At 40.6% G+C, this 18,639-nt stretch overlaps 1 protein-coding gene and 1 non-coding gene across 8 annotated transcripts in view; one reads left to right on the top strand and one right to left on the bottom strand.

Annotated features, from left to right (window-relative positions):
• PWWP2A (PWWP domain containing 2A) overlaps positions 1-13,480 on the bottom strand; it is a 34,393-nt gene extending 20,913 nt beyond the window's left edge. For 2 of the 7 annotated variants that reach the window (XM_061424228.1, XM_061424227.1), the window contains exon 1: positions 12,771-13,480. In XM_061424228.1, coding sequence (XP_061280212.1) covers positions 12,771-13,354 — 584 coding nt within the window. In that variant the 5' untranslated portion in view covers positions 13,355-13,480. The other 5 variants (XM_061424230.1, XM_061424233.1, XM_061424232.1 and 2 more) reach the window with 5 other exon arrangements.
• On the top strand, positions 2,058-2,187 carry LOC133252216 (small nucleolar RNA SNORA33). The gene has a single exon (XR_009737840.1). It is a non-coding gene; the product is annotated as a small nucleolar RNA SNORA33 (small nucleolar RNA).
• Positions 13,481-18,639: the final 5,159 nt, after the last annotated feature.

The raw sequence follows: 18,639 nt of genomic DNA on the forward strand, positions 1-18,639 counted from the left end.
CTCAGAAAAGAAGTTCAGGCAAGTTAGTTGAGACAGACGCCAGAGTTCCGTTTGAACCAAACCTCCCTCCATTCAAGTGTATGAAGGAAAGACAAAGGGAAACCTTTCTCTCTCAGAATTCTTTTCTCTTATAAAAACCTACAGTAGGAAAAAATTATATGAAATTAACCCATTTTTTAAAATATCTAGATGTACTTATTTCAAGCAGATGTTTTCAGAAATCTACCTCCCTCCTTAAATCACCAATAGGTTCAATCATAAGGGAGGGAAAACTAAAGCAAGCTGATTTTGGTTCACAGTGCATCTCTGCAAGATTGGTTGTTAGGTCAAATGAAATTAGTTCAATATCAGCTACGTGAGGTAGAAAATTAAAATACAATGTACATATATGCTTCAAAAAATTAAACACATCTACTTCTGAGTATTTAGCCAATAACTGGAAGAAGAAAAAAAAGGTTTCTCAAATATCTCAAAGATATTTGCACACACACATACATAGCAGCATTCACCATAGGCTAAAGATGGAAACAACCCAAATACCTATTTACAGACAAATGTATAAAGTACAATGCACTATGACTCAGACTTAAGAAAGGAATCCTATCACATGCTACAACATGTATTATCCTTGAAAACATTATGCTAAGTGAAATAAGTCCATCACAAAAAGACAGTACAATTCCACTGATAGTAGTCAAACTCACAGGAGTTACTTAATGGGTACAAAGTTTCAGTTTTTTAAGATAAAAAGTTCTGAAGATCTGCTTCACAACAATATGAATGTACTTAACACTGCTGAACTACATACACTTAAAGAGTATATTTTATGTTTTTACCACAATTAAATTTTTTTAATTGTCTAATGGAAGAGGGGCAAGTTTGATGAGAAGCAGTATATTTCCATGGTGATAAAGGAATTATTACTGCAAGGGAAATAGTAATTATGATGGAGAATAACAGAACAACACCCTGACCTGAGAGAAGACTCAAACGGAACATCACCAGTGAGGCCACATGACCACAGACCCGGTGCCCTGAGCACACAACATTGCCTGTATAACCTGAGCCTCTGGTGAGTAAGAACAGGCAACTAAAGGGAGGAAGAGTCCCCATTTCATACATTCTATATTATACTGCAACTAAATGCAATACATTTACTCAAGGAAAAAGTTTTAAAGGACACTTTTGGGAAAATTGACAAAGTAATGAAACATGAGCTACAAAACAGATAAATGTTCTCTTATCAACATTTCCTGAATTTGAAAACTATGCTGTGGTTATGTAGGAAAATATCTTTGATCTTAGTAAATAAATGCTCAAATATTAAGGGGTAAGAGAGATGATGTATGCAACCTACTCTCAAACAGTTCAAGAGAAAAACGTGTTTATATAATGAATGATAAAGCAAATGTGGCAAAACGTTAAAAATCAGTGCAGCTAGGATAAAAGAGTTTAAGTTCTCTATTTTGAGATTATTTCAAAGTGTAAAAATTATTCTAAAAAGTATAATCTTAAATTTAGTTTACACCTCAGTTCCCTCAAAACTTTCAAGCAGGGACTTCCCTGGTGGTCTAGTGGTTAAAACTCCAAGCATCCACTGCAGGGTACACGGGTTCGGTCCCTAGTTGGGAAACTAGGGATGCTGTGGCACAGACAAGGAGGAAAAAAATTAAAACCTCCAAAGAAGTATATAAAAAAGAAAATTTGTTCTGCTTAAACATAAATGCCCACAAACTCACCTCAAGTAACACTAAGCACAAAATCTATTCAAATACAAGTATGCTAATTAGTCAGATAGTATAAAACTAGTTCCCAGCCCTAGGATCAACTGCAGTAGGTGAGACAGAATGCATGAGTCCCTGCTAAAAAAGGGTTCTAGACTAGAGGGAAAGAAAGCACTGAGGATTAGTGGCTAGGCAATGAGCCTTGCAATAGACTATACCTAGAAGGGCCCAAGCAGATTAAGTAAAGAGCAAAACAGGAGTGGCAGAGAGTGGTTGCCTGTTTTTGAATGTTGGTAACCAACTAAAGTTAGGTTTTAAAAAAGCAAAAAACTTAAGCCAGCCAAAGAATCTGCTTACCTGAATGTGTTTCTGCAGAAATTTAGAAAATGCTGGCAATAGGAAAGCCATGTTACGAGCCTTAAAGACATTGAAGTCATTAAGGTCCCTGAAAATGGCTACAAGGCATTTTAATGGTGGGAAATACTTAATAAGATGTGCTATTTTTTTTGTAAAGTGAAAGTGAAGTTGCTCAGTCGTGTCTGACTCTTTGCAACTCCGCGGACTATAGCCTACCAGGCTCCTCCGTCCATGGGATTCTCCAGTACTGGAGAATTCCAGTACAGAATACTGGAGTGGGTTGCCATTTCCTTCTCCAGGGGATCTTCCAAACCCAGGGATTGAACCCGGGTCTCCTACATTGGAGGCAGACGCTTTAACCTCTGAGCCACCAGGGAAGCCCCTTTTTCTTTCTTTTTTTTGTAAAGCTTCACTGTAACTAGTGCTAACAACTTGGGAGTTTGTAAATTTTAGTAAAGCCACATTTGTTTTTTAGAAAAAAAAATAAAAAGCCAACAGATGATAAGATGCAGCACAGGAATTACCCATCAGCAAACTGACACCCCCTTCCATAGGAGACAGTTCAGAGGCTTACACAAGCAATAAAACACAGATAATCCATATAGTGGGAAAAGAGGACATGTTGATGAGCGTGTGTATGAGGGAGGGTTAGGTAAGAGTGCAAAGGAAATAGAGTACTAGTCTCCTAAAAAGACAATGCCAGTGCAGGTTTCTGATTACATAGTGATGGGACCAAAAGTACAAATCACTTGTTAAAAAGTTCAGCTGTTCTAGTCTGGTCCCACCATTTAATAAGTAAAAAGAACACAAAACATCTTCCGTTCCCTAAGTTTGAAATTTGTCTTCATCAAAAGTGAGCCCTTTTCAATTATGTTTTAGAAGCATGTAATAAGCAGGACTAAATTTCCCAAATGACACTGTAACTTTCTCTTCATGACAAAGCCCATAATTCCCTCAAAATCCACCTGCCCCAAGGGGTTACTGGAAGAAAAAATTGAGACACATCCCTCACCATCCATCATGAAAACTCCTACTTATCTCACTCCTTCATAAAATATAAATGTCATCCTTCCTTATTAAAATGGGAAAGTTATACTTCACCAGTATTACTTGAAGCTTACAGATGTTTTCAAGTTATTTGAAGATGCAGATTATACTGCAGGCCACAATGCATTAGGCTGGGTGGCTATTCAAGCAAACCTATTTAAATGACTGTAACAGCTGCTGTCATCTTAGTTCTGCCACTTAATAGCTACTTCATAAAACTATGAATAGTTAACAACTATATAGTACTTTGTGCTAGGCACTATTCTATTTACAGCAACTGATTAATCATCACAATTTGTAGCTGATGAAAAACTAAAGCACAGAGTGTAATGACATTCCCAAGATCACATAGCTAGTTAGCAGTACAGCCAAGATACAAATCCAGGCAGTTGCCCCCAAAATCAGAATCTTAACCACACTACTGCTGCTTCCCCTTACTTCATCAAGCTACTTAACCCCTCTCCTCCACCTCTAAGGGAGTGGAGGAGCTAACAGGCCCACATACTGTTTTCTGAACCCCATCGAGGTGGACAGGCCTCAGAATTTTTCCCAGCTTTCAAAAGATAATAAGCACTGATTCATCAAGCATATTACTAGTTCAGCGGTGAAATGAAACAACTTCACGCTAAATGGGATAAACACATATAATATCCTCATATAACTTCAGTCAGGTTAGGTTTTGCCACCAAAAAATTTAACAGAAAATTGGTTTCAGAGCTTTTTCAATATTGGAATTGAAGTAACTTGATAGAACTGTCAAGATTAATTAAGAGTATAAATAATTACTGTATACTAGGCCTGGTGGGCTGCCGTCTATGGGGTCGCACAGAGTTAGACATGACTGAAGTGACTTAGCAGCAGCAGGTATAATATATGGTAACTATTATTATAGTAAAATTAATACATATCTGAGACTTCCCTGGTGGTCTAGTTGTTAAGACTCTGCATTTAACTAAAGGGGGCATGGGTTTGATCCCAGGTTGGGGAACTAAGATCCCTGGTTGGGAATCTGTACAGCCTAGCCTAAATAAATAAAACAATATTTAAAAAATAAAATATATTCAATTTTGTTAACCGAGTAAATGGATATTTTTAATTAAAAGCCCCACCAAGTATTATAAAGGCAATCTGCAAGGACTGTGGGTACCCAAATGGGTGAGGGAGGGAGGGAAGATGACTTTAGCAACATAAAAACAAAACATCCACATATTATGAACAAGAATGCCAGGAAAAATTAACTAGGGGTGGGGAGCATGGACAGGCTGCATAAGTTTTAAAAGAACATCTCTGTAATCCTAAGGATCTACTCCATCTTCTGAAAAGTCCATGCAATTCCCTTTCATAAATATAGTTTTTGGAGGAAAAGAAAAAAGAGGTTAATCGTGAATAATTTAGAGTTTAAGCTCCCACTCACATACCTTCAACTAATCCTCTGAAATAGGGGTCCCCAACCTCCGGAATCTAATGCCTGATGATCTCCAGTGAAGCTGATACAATAACAATAGAATCAAGTGTACAGGAAATGTAATGCACTTGGATCATCCTGCAACCACCCCCCGACCCCAGTCCGGGGAAAAACTGTTCCATGAAACCAGTCTCTGGTGCCAAAAGGCTGGTAACTGCTGCTCTAAAAACAACTACTTACCTGGATATTCTGGAAATATGGAAACAACTATAAAGAAAACACACTTCCTTCTTTTTCAAAGCAAAATGGTCATAACATCTGTATGGTACTCAAATTATTTAACTCCCTAACAGTAAATTCTTTTAAAATAACCATCCAAGAAAATGATAATGACCATGAAGCGGCAAAACATTTTTAAGAGCTGACAAATCTTGACTTCACTTTTGTATAACATCACTTAGAGAAAGATACTTGAAAATGAACACTGGTATAATAAAAGAATCTTAATTATCAACAAAATACTCATCAGTTTTCAAACACTTGGAAAGAATTCCCTTGGTCCTGGCTCTAAGACACCAATACATAGTCTTAAGTTCTCTATGTTTCCATTATTATTTCTATGTACTTTTGATATTTCTGTATTATATCCAATAGGATCTATCACACAGAGGTCTAAGTTATTTCTCAATGGATGGACTTTTTTAAAAGCAACTAATTCAATTAATTTCACTACTTCTGTTTTACCACAAACAGGTTTCCAACAACTTACTATAGGTTAGTCTTTAAAGTCTTTTCCAACTCAATCATCCAGCACTTAATCAATGTGATCTTGTGCTCAACAAGCTTCCAATCTGACATTTTGTGATTCCTCCCATGAAGTAGACTCCACTGTTGCCAGGACCAGGCCAACCAAGGCAAAACATTTAAGACCTAGGACCATATATGAAGAAGAAACCCCATTTTCAAAAATGCCCCAAAGAGTTCACTAAATTGAACTAACTGAAAAGCAGCTCACAATTTAAAGTCAAGCAGCTACTCTTGGTGGCGTGAGAACAGAGCGCTCTGCCATTTCTACCTAGCAGGGTAACTCCCCACCACAATTGTAAGCTAAATGACAATGGGAAAAAATAGTTATATGTATTCGAAGTAGAACAAGGCTGTTTGTAAATCTTAAAGAATTGTATGTCATTCAAAAACGCATCCTCGGGGACTTCCCTGATGGTCCAGTGGTTAAGATTTCGCCTTCCAATGCCGGGCAAGGAGGTTCGATCCCTCCTTGGGAAGTTAAGATCCCACATGCCTCTTGGCCAAAACACCAAAATCTAAAACAGAAACAATATTGTAACAAATCCAATAAAGACTTAAAAAAAAAAAAAAAAGGCTCCTCACTGCTTTCCTATTCAAATCACAAAATGTAGTTCTCACAAACCACTGTGACTATCAGCTGTTCATCTTATTCCATGAGCAAAAAGGTGTCTTCGATACACCTGCAAATTCCTACCACTTATAGTTTTAGGCAATTAACTTAATCTCTGAGCCTTGGTGTCTTAATCTGTGAAATGAAGATTAATAGAATTTAACTTCATTGGACTTCCTAGAGTAAAATGAAACAATATCTACAAAGTACCTGGCACAGTGCCTCGAATGGGAGTGCGAAATACATAGTAACTATTGTTAATTATAGAAAGTAAAGCTTGGCAACCTTTTTAAATGGTGGGAATAAGCAGAAAAGAGAAGTCAAATATTATAGGAATTATTTGTTTTAAAAAAGGCTAAAAGACCCCACAATTTTGTTAAGGCCACTTGGTCCAAAGGTAAAGAGCCAAAAATTGACTTCTTAAACTTCTAGTGGGCAACCAGACTTAAGGAACAATTTGCAAGTCTAATTACCAGTTCTACACAAAGGATCTGACCTGCCACCCAAGTGGCCCATGTATTGCTTACTTTGTAACTACATTCCAGTCAAATTACCCAATAACTTTAAAAACAGGTTTAACAAATTTATGGTCCTACTATCTTGGCAAAACTACCCCTAAAAGTCAGTTATCTCCAAATATGCTCTAAGAGTCATCTGTATCAGAATCAGCTTGTTAAAAACAAATTGGTGGAGCGAAGCTCAGAAATCTTAAAGCACATTTGTTTTGAGAAAAACTGCTCAAAAGATTTTAGCCAAAACATTCTCTATTAAATCCATCCAGAGTATAATTTAACCTCCACTTTCCTGCATGATCTGCCACTAAAGCAAGCTCTGTTCTGGTGTGCCTGAACTAATGAGGGAATTAAGATAGAATGGGACCAATAAATATCAAGAAACAAGGATGTACTTCGGAGGCACAAGTTAACTACTAAAAATATCTTTCATTTTTAATCAGTGTGAAATTAACTCAGCCATAACAGAGAAGATGAACACAAATTCTTTAATGGCCCCCCACAGAAAAGCTGATCTCAGGAAGATTAAACTTAGTTCCATCAAGAGCATTGCTGTAAGACAGTACACAGTGAAGTATGGTCTTATTCACACATAAAAGGCTGAAATTTAACCTCATTTTATTAGAGACCCAACTCCAAAAAAACATGCCTGGCATAATTTGTGTGTAACACATCTAGTTATCTAGTCTACAAAATTCATTTTCAATACTATGATATTACAAGATTCTTTACATTCAAACTAGACTTTTAATGTTCAATAACTAATCACTTCCAAAAAAATCACTGTAGTCCAACCAGCAATGAAGAGTTCACTCTCAATACAATATATATACAAGTACAGCAGTGGCTGTCCTAAAGCTGCCTGGGTCAAAGTGATTGGCACTCATCTCTACGCTATTTTACTGTCGAAATTCTTTATCAACACGTTTGGATATAAGCAGAATAATCAAAAATATTTTTAAGTGTTTCAAATATGCACAACTCAACACAATCATTCAAGCATACTACTTCAGGGCCTAAATTCTCAGCCTGGACACTTAGTATAAGCTACTCATACCACTACTCACTGCTTCACCAGAATGGCTGTATATTTTTCCCACCAAAAGTAGGGCTATTGCACCATACGTTTCATGATGTCTGTAAAGAAAAAAAATTATTGTCTTGGTTTATATTTCCTTAAAAAAACAAGTAAATCTATAAACTGTCTTAAGAATTTAGTGAAATCTGAAGTTGTCTATTAAGAAATCACCTCAGTTCTTATTAATACAACCTGCATATACAAAAGTCAGTTTTGTAAAAGATCATTTCCAAAATACAACTAGCTACAATCTTTAATAAGTACGTACCACAAAATTAAAAACGCACAAGGACTTTTAAGCGTTAAGCATTTACTTCATGATCCCTTAATTCATATCAGTTCCCAAAATACGGGATCAGAAAGATTTTTTAGGACTTCAACGTAGCTTTATAACTTTAAAGATGTGAAGAATAGTAACAAACAGTTTAAAGATCCCTCTTATAGAAAGAAACCACAGGTTTCATACATATGTCCCTTCAAAAGACTCAGTGGTAAAGAATCTGCCTGCCAAGCAAGAGACCTGAGTTTGATCCCTGGATCAGGAAGATCTCCTAGAGAAGGAAACAGCAACCCACTCCGGTATTCTTGCCTGGAGAATACAATGGACAGAGAAGCCTGGTGGGGCAAAGAGTCAGTCACAACTTACAGAAAGACTTAATTTGTTTCAAGTATAGACTGAGAAGCTCTGGCTGAAGGCTTTTGCCCTCAGCAAGTTATCTTGCCTGGTTAAACTTTTCTATGTTTGGAATTACTAAAGTTGGAGGTGTGTTTAAGGGAGAGGCCTAGAAGTCTGCAGGCAGGCAAAAGATATTGTATCATTTCTACTGACCCAAAACAAGGCCCTTGGGGGCCTGTAGGGGGCTACAGTTGTCCCATCTGTTTACTCCTGAGGGAAAAGAACTATTTTTAAAATGTTATGGAAATGCATCCAAGGGGATGCAATTGGAAGAAACTCACAATGTGGAAAATTCTACCAAAAAGGCTATGGATTAACAAATAAACTGCAAGGGAATAAAAGTAATGGTAGGAGAACTACAGATGAAAACCTTAAGGAACTTAACCAATTGCAATGTAATAAACTTTACTTGAATTCTGATTTGAACAAAACTTAGATGTTAATTTTGAGAAGCTGACTGCATATTATGATGTGAAGGAATTGCTACTATATTAGATATGACAAAAGTAGTACAGTTAAAATTTTAAAGTCCTTATCTTTTTAGAGATCTGTACCAAAATATTTATGGTAAAATGATGTTTACGATTTGCTTCAAAATAACCCAGTGGAGGTGTGCGTATGATAAAACAAATCTGGCTAACAGTTGACATATGTCAGAGCAAGGAATATCCACTTACCATAATACCATGGATGTTTATTTACCATAAGAAAATTAAATATTGTACAACCAATGATTATTCTGTCTAAAATAAGCATTAAGACAGTTTAGCAACCTGAAGGAATGTTTACTATATAATACTATATAATGCTAGACGAAGAAACAAACGTACCAAAGTCAAAATTTCAAAAGCATAAGGTTAAGGAAGAAAAGACAATAGGAACACCAAACTACATTTGGGAGTTACCTGATTACTTTATCTGCTTGTCATTAGACTTTGCTAAAGTAGACAGGGTTAATTTAAACTACCTAAGAGGGCTGAGGATAAAATAGTGGATATGCCTAGAATAAACTAAATAATGCAAGCCTCAACTTAAAGCCATTCAGTTTCAAACAAATACTCCACTACACAATATCTGTTCTAACTAGATATTCAAATATCCTCATTTTTAGGGTGACCATGTTTTTTACTTGCCAAAGCAAGTTACTTTGAATAAAGAAAAGAGATCAACAATCAAACCAGGTACAGGAAACCAGGTACCTGTATAGGATGGTACAGGAAAACCAGACCACTTGGTCACCCTATTTAGGTCTATAAATTGAGGTGTAAAGTTTGTTTGCTTATTTGTGTGTAAAGTGAATTGCCTTAAGTCAAAATGAATTAGCCTCATAAAGACTAGATAGAGACTGAATCCCAGACAGGCAAAGAGATTTGCCCAAAGTCAAGGTATTAACTGGAGAGGCAGATGCTAGAAGTCAGCACCCATGTACCCTGAAACTCTGTCCAGATCAATGTACCATTCAGCACCACTTTCTTTTCTTTAGGTTTTTTTTTTTTTTAATTACATGTGTCCTGCTCCTTTTCCACAAAAAGATTCTCTTCAAAAATGTCTTCTTCAATCAAATAATTCTAAAAATAAAGGAAAAAATAATTCAATGACAGGAAGGTAAAGAATGTCAAGCAAATGCTTACAAAAAGCAGACTCTTGATCAAGCCACATATATATATATAAAATCCTGTACTCTAGGATCAGACACTCTTGCTACATGAACAACTCTTCCAACTTTGAAAGACATTTCTGTGCCACACGTCAGAATAAAAAAATTAATAAAAGCATGAACTGGCCCATTGGAAGACTGAAGAAAAGCACGTACTAGGAGGCACCTAGTAGCCTCCCAAATGTTCATTATTTTCTGACATCTCACTGAGGAGGCAAGAACCAAGGCCTCAGAGTTTACTCCGTTCCCAGTATACAGCTATGAAAACGGGGAGTCTCCAGAGCAGGTATGGCTATGAGCTGACTAAAAATATCTGCCTGGCTCCAACATACACAACCTCTGTATTATCCGATATAGCTATTAACAGAAGGATAAGCATATATTTCAGAAGCATGCACTTCTTTACTTACTACTTAACAGGAAATTTGCCAGCCCAACTGCCTTTCTAATATGAAATTAGAAAATGCACAGGCTTTAGAATCAGATCAACTACATCTGAATCTTTGCAATTTACAAGCTAAATAACTGGCCAAACTGATGGAATTTCCTCTCATATAAATGAAAAATACCCCCAGAATTGAAGCATGAGGTTCAAAGCCTGTTACTTAACAGGTACTCAAAAAAAAAAAAAACAGGGAAGCTCTTGTCTTAATTTTTATGTTGGAGTCCAGTTGATTTGCAGTGTGTGTTCATTTCAGGTGTACAGCAAAGTGATTTAGTTATACAGTCTATTTTTTTCATATCCTTCTCCCATATAGAGGAAGCTGTTGTTATTTCTACCTAAAGGTTTCACTCAATGGCCAATTCAAATAGGAAACAACTTATTTTTATTTATCTCTTGGTCATGCGGCCTTGTGGGATCCTAGTTCCCAGAGCAAGGATGGAACCCGGGTCCAGACAGTGAGAGTGCAGAATCCTACCCACTGATCGGAGAAGGATTTCCTGATACAAACTATTTTTAAAGCAACTGATGACTATACTCACAGTCTTGGTAAAATCTGTAAAGATTTCTCTCCTGGATCATCAGTTTAACCCCAAAACTGTGCATGAAAGTATGCAAAGTAAGCACAGATTACAAAATAATATTGGCAGATCTATTTTTCCAAATTATATTATGAAAGGATATTCAACTAATCAATCACTGACCCAATACTTCCTCAAAGAGCTAAATTTTAAAAACTGTTTTATTTCCTCACCACTTCCATAATGTGTATGCTTCCCATGTACGTTTCTAGGAGGGTCAGATTGTGTCTCATACATATAGTATTCAGAATAGCTAGGAGGGTGCCTTACATAAATGTGCTCAACAAATATTTGTGGAATGAAAAGTTAATATGGTTCCCTTAATGGCTTTTTAAAAAATACTTTAATGACAGGATCTTTTCATTTCAAAACATTAAAATGTAAAAGGTTCATAACAAGAGCTACAAAAGCTGCTGTTCATTAGAAGTACTGTAGGTAAAACAGAACTGCAATTTCCTATGAAAGAAAAATTTTAAAAACAAACAAAACACCTGGACAATGAGCACCTCAAAACAGGAAAGCAATATGGATTCCATTTCCAGAAACAACTTACCTTTTTGCACCTTCCTTTTGCAGATTTGAAATCCAGATTCTCACACAATCACTGCCCTTCACTTCTGTTTGATTCAATAGCATACACACTACTGACCATACATTCTCTCGCTTGCTAATAAATACATCAGTGGAAAGCACACTGGTCTTATTCTGCTTTCTGTTTTACGAAAACAAAAGTGCAAAAGTCCTAACCCAAAATTCTTTATAAATAAAAAAACTAAAAAAAATTTTTGAGAAGTGTTTGCGGTAATGGTAAAGGCTCCCATCTTTTCCCATACTTCTATTACGCACTTCTTCCCCAAACGAGGAAAGATTCTTGTGTCTTGATGGGAGGGCAAGCAGTTAAAAGCAAAACACACTAAAATAAGCCATTTCTAAACAGGTGAAATACCATCAGAGTGTGTGCTGTTGCAGGAAACAGAATGGAGAGCCGTGAATGGGAGTCTCTGCACTTCATATCTGCAAAAGAAGAGAATAAAAAGGTTAACTTAATTCTAGACTCGGAACACAGTATCTTCACCTGTATAAACCAAAGCCCCAAAACAACCTAATGTAAGAAATGAAAATGTGCTAAAGAGGTTTATGGGTGAACTCAACCATTCAAACTGTATCCAGTTTTACAAGTTAGTATTTGAACACTTTTATACCACATCATCTTGATATTAAAAGTTAAATAACAAAAATCCCATCTCTTCTTTAAACTTCTCTTAAAATTTATCGTAATTACCCAAATATGCTTCCGTATTGAACAGTTATATAGGGGGAATTAGTTCTAACATTGAGAATAACAATCAAAAGGCTCATTTTGAATAAATGCTCTTCCCTTTATAAGGAGTGACAGTTAACGTTTCCGGAACCCCAACGCACACACCCCTTTCTCCAACCTCATTAAAGATTAATTTCGGAACACAGCAATCTCCCCCACCCTGTATCCCGTACTCTGCGAAAATTCTTCTGCGTTTTGCATTAACCCACCCGACTCAGTGTGGGTGAGCCAGGGTCAGGTGTGAAAGGAGGCTGGGACTGGGGTTGGGGGGGGAGGGTGAGACCCAGGAGCCCCTCAAGCACTCGCGCCCCCCACCTGGAGGCACACCTGCCTCCAGGCGCCCACCTGGGGCAGGGATCGCCCTTTCGCGGCCCCGCGCCCCTGCCCCACTCGGAGCGCGCGCCACGCGCCGCGCGGTACCCGAGGGCGGCGCAGGCGGCGGGACGCCTGAGAGGCGGGAGCCGGGTGTAGATGGGCAGCCTGGACTCGCTCCCTCCCCGGGGACCGAGCGGGCCGGGGCGTCCCGGGGGGCTGCTGGGGGCGGGCGCGGTACCTTTTGGACAAATCCATGAGGACCCCGGAGAAGAGCTTCTCCCCGAGGCGGAACGACACGACGAGCGCGTCCTCAATGATGTGGTCCAGCGTGACCCGCACCTCCGAGCCGGGGATCAGTTGCGACACCGCGGAGTCCCCGCCCGCCGGCGGTACTAGAGCCGGGGCTGCTGGCTGGGGCAGCGGCGGTTCCTGGCGCTCCTCGGGAGCCGGGGGCTCCTCCGGCGGCGGTACAGGAGAAGGTGGCAAGCTGGGCCCTTCCGGAGGCGCGGCTGCCCCCGGTTCCACTACTCGAGCGGGCAGCTTCTCCTCAGGCTCCAGCTCCAGCCCCGCCGCCTCCGGGCTGCGGGCGAGCTCCCCCGGCGGCGGCGGCGGCGGCGGGAGCGGCGGTTCATCGGCCTGAGGAGAGGACTGCTGCCCGTCAGCCTCTCCGTCCGGCACAGATGCTTCAGTAGCCGTGACCGGGAGGGGGTCAGTGCCGGCCTCGCTGCCGGGGATGGGCTCCATCTCCGGCTCGGCCTCGCCGGCGCCCCCCTCCCCGGGGGACGCTGCAGTCGCTGCCGCCTCTGCAGCCACGGCCGCCATTTTCTTCCTGGCTTCTCCCTCCTCCAACTCGGGTTGTAGCGGCGGCGGCGGCAGCGCTGTTTGGTTCCCTAGGCCTTCCCCTCCCTCCAGCAAACAGTTTTGTCCCGCCCTCACCCCGATGCTCGTTATTGGCACCGCGCCATTGGTCCTGCCCTACACCCCTCCCACACTTGTGACACTTCATTGGTCAGGTGGGGATGTCTATCATTCAGTCGGTCCAGCCTTCTCATACAGAGTAGGAACTTCTCATTGGCCAGACGAGTTGTCAAATGCCGAATCTTAGAGGAGAAGTGGGGGGGCGGGCTCAAAGGGGGCGGGGGAAGTCACAAAAGCTGAGCCTTGTACCTATCGCCTCTTTTTATTGGATGGAAGAGAAAGTAAAGTCTTATGGTTGGCCTATGCTCCTGCCCATTATCAACCAGGTTTTCTCGGAGGTGGGATAAAGGAGGGAATCACGTGGCGTGCCTGTTCTTTCAAAGGCTACAGAGGGGAGGAGTAACGAGGTAATGAGGGAGGGGAACCGCTTCCCAAGACTCTCTGCGCAGAGGTCCTTAGAATAAATGTTATTTCTAGGAGCGGACCTGCTTGCGGCCGAGTGTGGGCAAGAGAAGCTTCTTTGGGAAGGACAACTAAAGTTTGCAGATAATTCTACGAACACTTTTTGAGCTCCTCCTATGCTAGGCACTGTGCTAGTGCTAGGGATAGAAAGATGTGAAAGACCTTCTCCATAACCTCATGGCAGCCGCTTCAGCTCCCACACAAGGAGTGTCTCATTGAGTACTCTCCACTTTCTAGGAACAATGCACCTACTTATTTCGAAGTAGGAAAATGCTAATGAAAACCAGAAGAACATCATACACACTGGATTAAGCTGATAAATATTTCAGAGACTAGTTCTGCGGCATTGCTGGACTTCACATGAATAGCAATTTTTCAACCCAAATTCACTGGAAAGTGGTCACACCTGGTTTCTTGCTTCAGCCTTTATGGTTGCCTCGTGTATGCTACAGGTGCAAAAAGCCTCTCTCTTCAGGGTTCTAATGCCCCTACTTGTCTATTCCCACTTTAAGTTTCTTGATTTGTTTGTTTGGAAGACTCTACTGAACCCATTTCTCTCAAAGTGTACCTCAGAGTGAGCCTTTTCTCCAGAAGAGATCGTATGACTAAGAATGCCTACAGGAGGAAAGGAAGAAAGGTTACCAAAGTTAGGAGTGAAAAAGGGAATCATAAAGACTCATCACAGCCAGTACTTACTAAGCATCCCCTATGTGCCAGGCACTAGTACAAGCACTTGGTATAACACCTCATGTAATCCTTAAAATACTCCTATAAGGCAGTTACTGGTAATGTTACTTAGTTGCTAAGTTGTATCCAACTCTTTTTCCACCCCATAGACTGTTAAGTGCACCAGGTTCCTCTGTCCATAGGCTTTCCCAGGCAAGAATACTGGAATGGGTTACCATTTCCTTCAAGGGAGCTTCCCAACCCAGGGATGGAACCATGGCTCCTGCCACATTTCCTGCATTGCAGGCAGATTCTTTACCACTGAACCACCAGGGAATAAATAAAGAAATTGAGGCACAAAAAGGGTGCCCAAGGTCATATAGTAAATTGCAGAGTCAGAATTCCAAGGTTTTGTGTGGTTTTTTTTGGGGGGGGGGGGAGTGGGGGATAGATACATTAGGAGTTTGGGATTAACAAATACACACTACTATATATAAAATAAACAACAAGGACCTACTGTATAGCACAGAAAACTATAGTCAATAGTTTATAATAACCTATAATGGAAAATAACCTGATAAAGAATATATATATATGAGTGAATCACTTTACTATACACCTAAAACTAATACATTATCGATTATCTATTATCAAGATTATCAATCAACTATATTTCAATTAAATATAAATCAACTAATTTCAATTTTTTAAAAACCTACAGTTTTACATTGAAAGGATTGAAAATGGGAAAGAAAAATCGCCATAGGCCCTATTTCAAGCCCTGGAGCTCTTGGGAAAGGCAAGTCAGAAATCCCAATCAGGGCAGGTTCAGCATCTCCAAAGTAACAGAAGGAAATAAAGGTACTGATCCATTGTGTACCAGAGATTTCCCCCATAAGCTCTTATTTAAAACCCTGTGAGTTAAACCTTCTCCCTGTTCTACAGGTGAGAAAACTGATCCTTAGCCAGGTTACAGGTCTTCTTAGCCATCACACAGATGGCTAGCAACAGATCCTAGAGAATGCAGGTCCTTCAAGAGCATGATTGTTTCACTTATTCATTGAACAAATAATCTGTCCCCTGCAGGCTAGATCTCTTGCAGGAAACAGCCATGGATCCCACCTTACAGAGATTTTACCATGATTGCTTTTCTATATTTCAACATAATCAATTAAACATTACATATAGTTCTATGAAACTTGGAGACCCACACAGAGTTCCCACATTGCATAATATCCTACAGGGAGAAAAATACAGTTCAGGTCCTAGGATGTGATTACCTCTTGCAGTAATTCACTGCAAGATGCTGCAGTAAATCCTTTAAATTAAGGATTTATAGCAGGTTGTGGGATACCAAGTAACCCTTCTAAATAAATCACCATTTTCAGCCTGCAACTCAAGATTCTCTACTGGCTTCCTAGCCTCTTCTGCTTGTCCTTCAAGGCTCTCTCTGTTCCTACTTTATCTTTTGGGGTCTGCTCTCCCTTGCTCTTCAAGCTTTCTAATACTGGGGAGATCTTTCATCCATTTATTCAACAAATAAATATTCAAGGCCTACTATATGTCAGTTGGGGATTCCCAAGTGGCTCAGTGGTAAAGAATCCACCTACAATGTACGAGACCCGGGTTGGTTCCTTGGGTCAGAAAAATCCCCAGGAGAAGGGAATGGCAACCCACTCCAGTATTCTTGCCTGGAAAAATCCCATGGACAGAGGAGCATACCAGGCTACCGTCTGTGGGGTCACAAAGAGTTGGACACAACTGAGCACACACACACTATATGCCAGTTACCAGGCTAGCAGTCAGAAGACAGGCAGAAAGAACATGTAAGCCTCCTGGGACTTATTTCTCTACTTAGGGAACTAGAAAATAAGCAATGAATAAATAACATGATTACAAATTGTGAGCAACGCCATACAAGAAATAAACAGGGTGAGGTGATAGGGAATAGCTAGGGGAGAGGCAGAGAGTGTCTCTTTCAGATAAGGTGGTCAGAAAAGACCTCTCTGAGGACAAGACATTTTAACCAATGCAAAGGATTAAGAAGGAGCCAGGGACTTCCCTGGTGACCCAGTGGCTGGGACTCCAAACTCCTAATGTAGGCGGCCTGAGTTCAGTCCCTGGTCAGAAACTAGATCCCATATGCCACAACTAAGACTCAACGCAGCTAAGTAAATAAATACATTTAAAAAGAAGGAGGAGCCAGCTATTGACATTGCTGAAGGAACATTTGGGTCAAAAGGAACAGCAGTTGCTCAAGTCCTGTGACACAAGAGGGCTTGGTTTACTCCAGAGAAACCAGTGCGACTTCCCTGGTGGTTCAAATGGTAAAGAGTCCTCCTGCAATGCAGGAGACCACAGTCGAATCCCTGGGTCAGGAAGATCCTCTGGAAAAGGGAATGGCAACCCACTCCAGTATTCTTGCCTGGAGAATCCCATGGACAGAGGAGCCTGGCGGGCCACAGTCCATGAAGTCCCAAGAGTCAACCCTAATGATCGAGAAATCTCTCATTCAATGTGGTTGAAGAGGAATAAGAAGATAAGCTAGGGAGATAAGGCTGGAAAGGAAAACAGAAGTCTTATTTTATGTACTTCAAATACAAAACCAAGGATCTGCCCTCAGGGGTTTCCAGATCTACTGGGAATCCAGTTTTTACATGTGCTGCTATATCCTAGTCTCCACTGCCTTCAGCTTTCTCCTGGCATAGGGTAAGCATAGAGGAGGTATTTGTAGGATGGATGAAGTGAAAGTGAAAGTGAAAGTCGCTCAGTCGTATCCGACTCTTTGCGACCCCATGGCTGTATAGTCCATGGAATTCTCCAGGCCAGAATACTGGAGTGAGTAGCCTTTCCCTTCTCTAGAGGATCTTCCCAAACCAGGGATTGAACCCAGGTCTCCCACATTGCAGGTGGATTCTTTGCCAGCTGAGCCACAAGGGAAGCCCAAGAATACTGGAGTGGGTAGCCTATCCGTTCTCCAGCGGATCTTCCCAACCCAGGAATCGAACCAGGGTATCCTGCATTGCAGGTGGATTCTTTACCAACTGAGCTATGAGGGAAGCCTGTACAGAATGGATAGCCACATGGCATTTGTTGCTGAATTGAGAAAGGTTTTGATGAATAGTTGAAAGCTTGGTCCATTTATGCTGCTAGAGCAAAATGCCACAGACAGGCGACTTATAAACAACAGAAAGTTGTTTCTTATAGGTCTGCAGCCTAGAAATACAAGATCAAGGTGCCAGGACAGTTCAGTGAGGGCCCTCTTTCAGCTTGCATAATTCTTGTTGTATGCTCACTGGCAGAAGTGGGCAAGAGTGCTTTTTTGGGCCTCTTTCATAAAGGCATTAGTCTCTTTTCATAAGGGCCTTGTTTTAGTGACCTAGTGCTCAGTCACATCTGACTTTTTGCAACCCTCTGGATTCTAGCCCACCAGGCTCCTCTGTCCATGGAATGTTCCAAGCAAAAATACTGGAGTGGGTTGCCATTTCCTACTCCAGGGGATCTTCCCAACCCAGGGAATGAACCTATATCTCCTGCACTGGCAGGTAGATTCTTCACCACTGTGCCACCTGGGAAGTCCAATCTAGTGACCTAATCATCTCCCTAAAGTCCCACCTCCTAATACCATTGCCTAGGTGGTTGAGATTTCAACATGTGAATTTTGGAGGGACACAAACATTCAGACCATAACAGATGAATAGTTGTTTGGTTGGACAAATTGTTGAAAGGATGGGTGGATTGAGAGATGAATGTCAGGGATAAGAAATCCAGCTGACTAACCAAGTGGATTCTTACTGTCTCAAACAGACTTTGATCTGAGTTCTCCAGAGTACTACAATTTGTGTATGTGTTCAGTTGCTCAGTTGTGTCCAACTCTTTGTGAACCCACAGACTGTGGTTTGCCAGGTTCTTCTGTCCATGGGATTCTCCAGGCCAAGAATACTGCAGTGGGTTGCCATACCCCCCTCCAGAGGATCTTCCCTACCCAGGGAAGATAAAGTAAAAACCCAAACACTGGAGTGGTGGTTCATGAAGACGGATAAATATGGCTAATTATGTTT

The sequence above is a fragment of the Bos javanicus genome, chromosome 7 (genome assembly GCF_032452875.1).
Source record: "Bos javanicus breed banteng chromosome 7, ARS-OSU_banteng_1.0, whole genome shotgun sequence".
In the NCBI taxonomy this organism is placed as follows: Eukaryota; Metazoa; Chordata; class Mammalia; order Artiodactyla; family Bovidae; genus Bos; species Bos javanicus.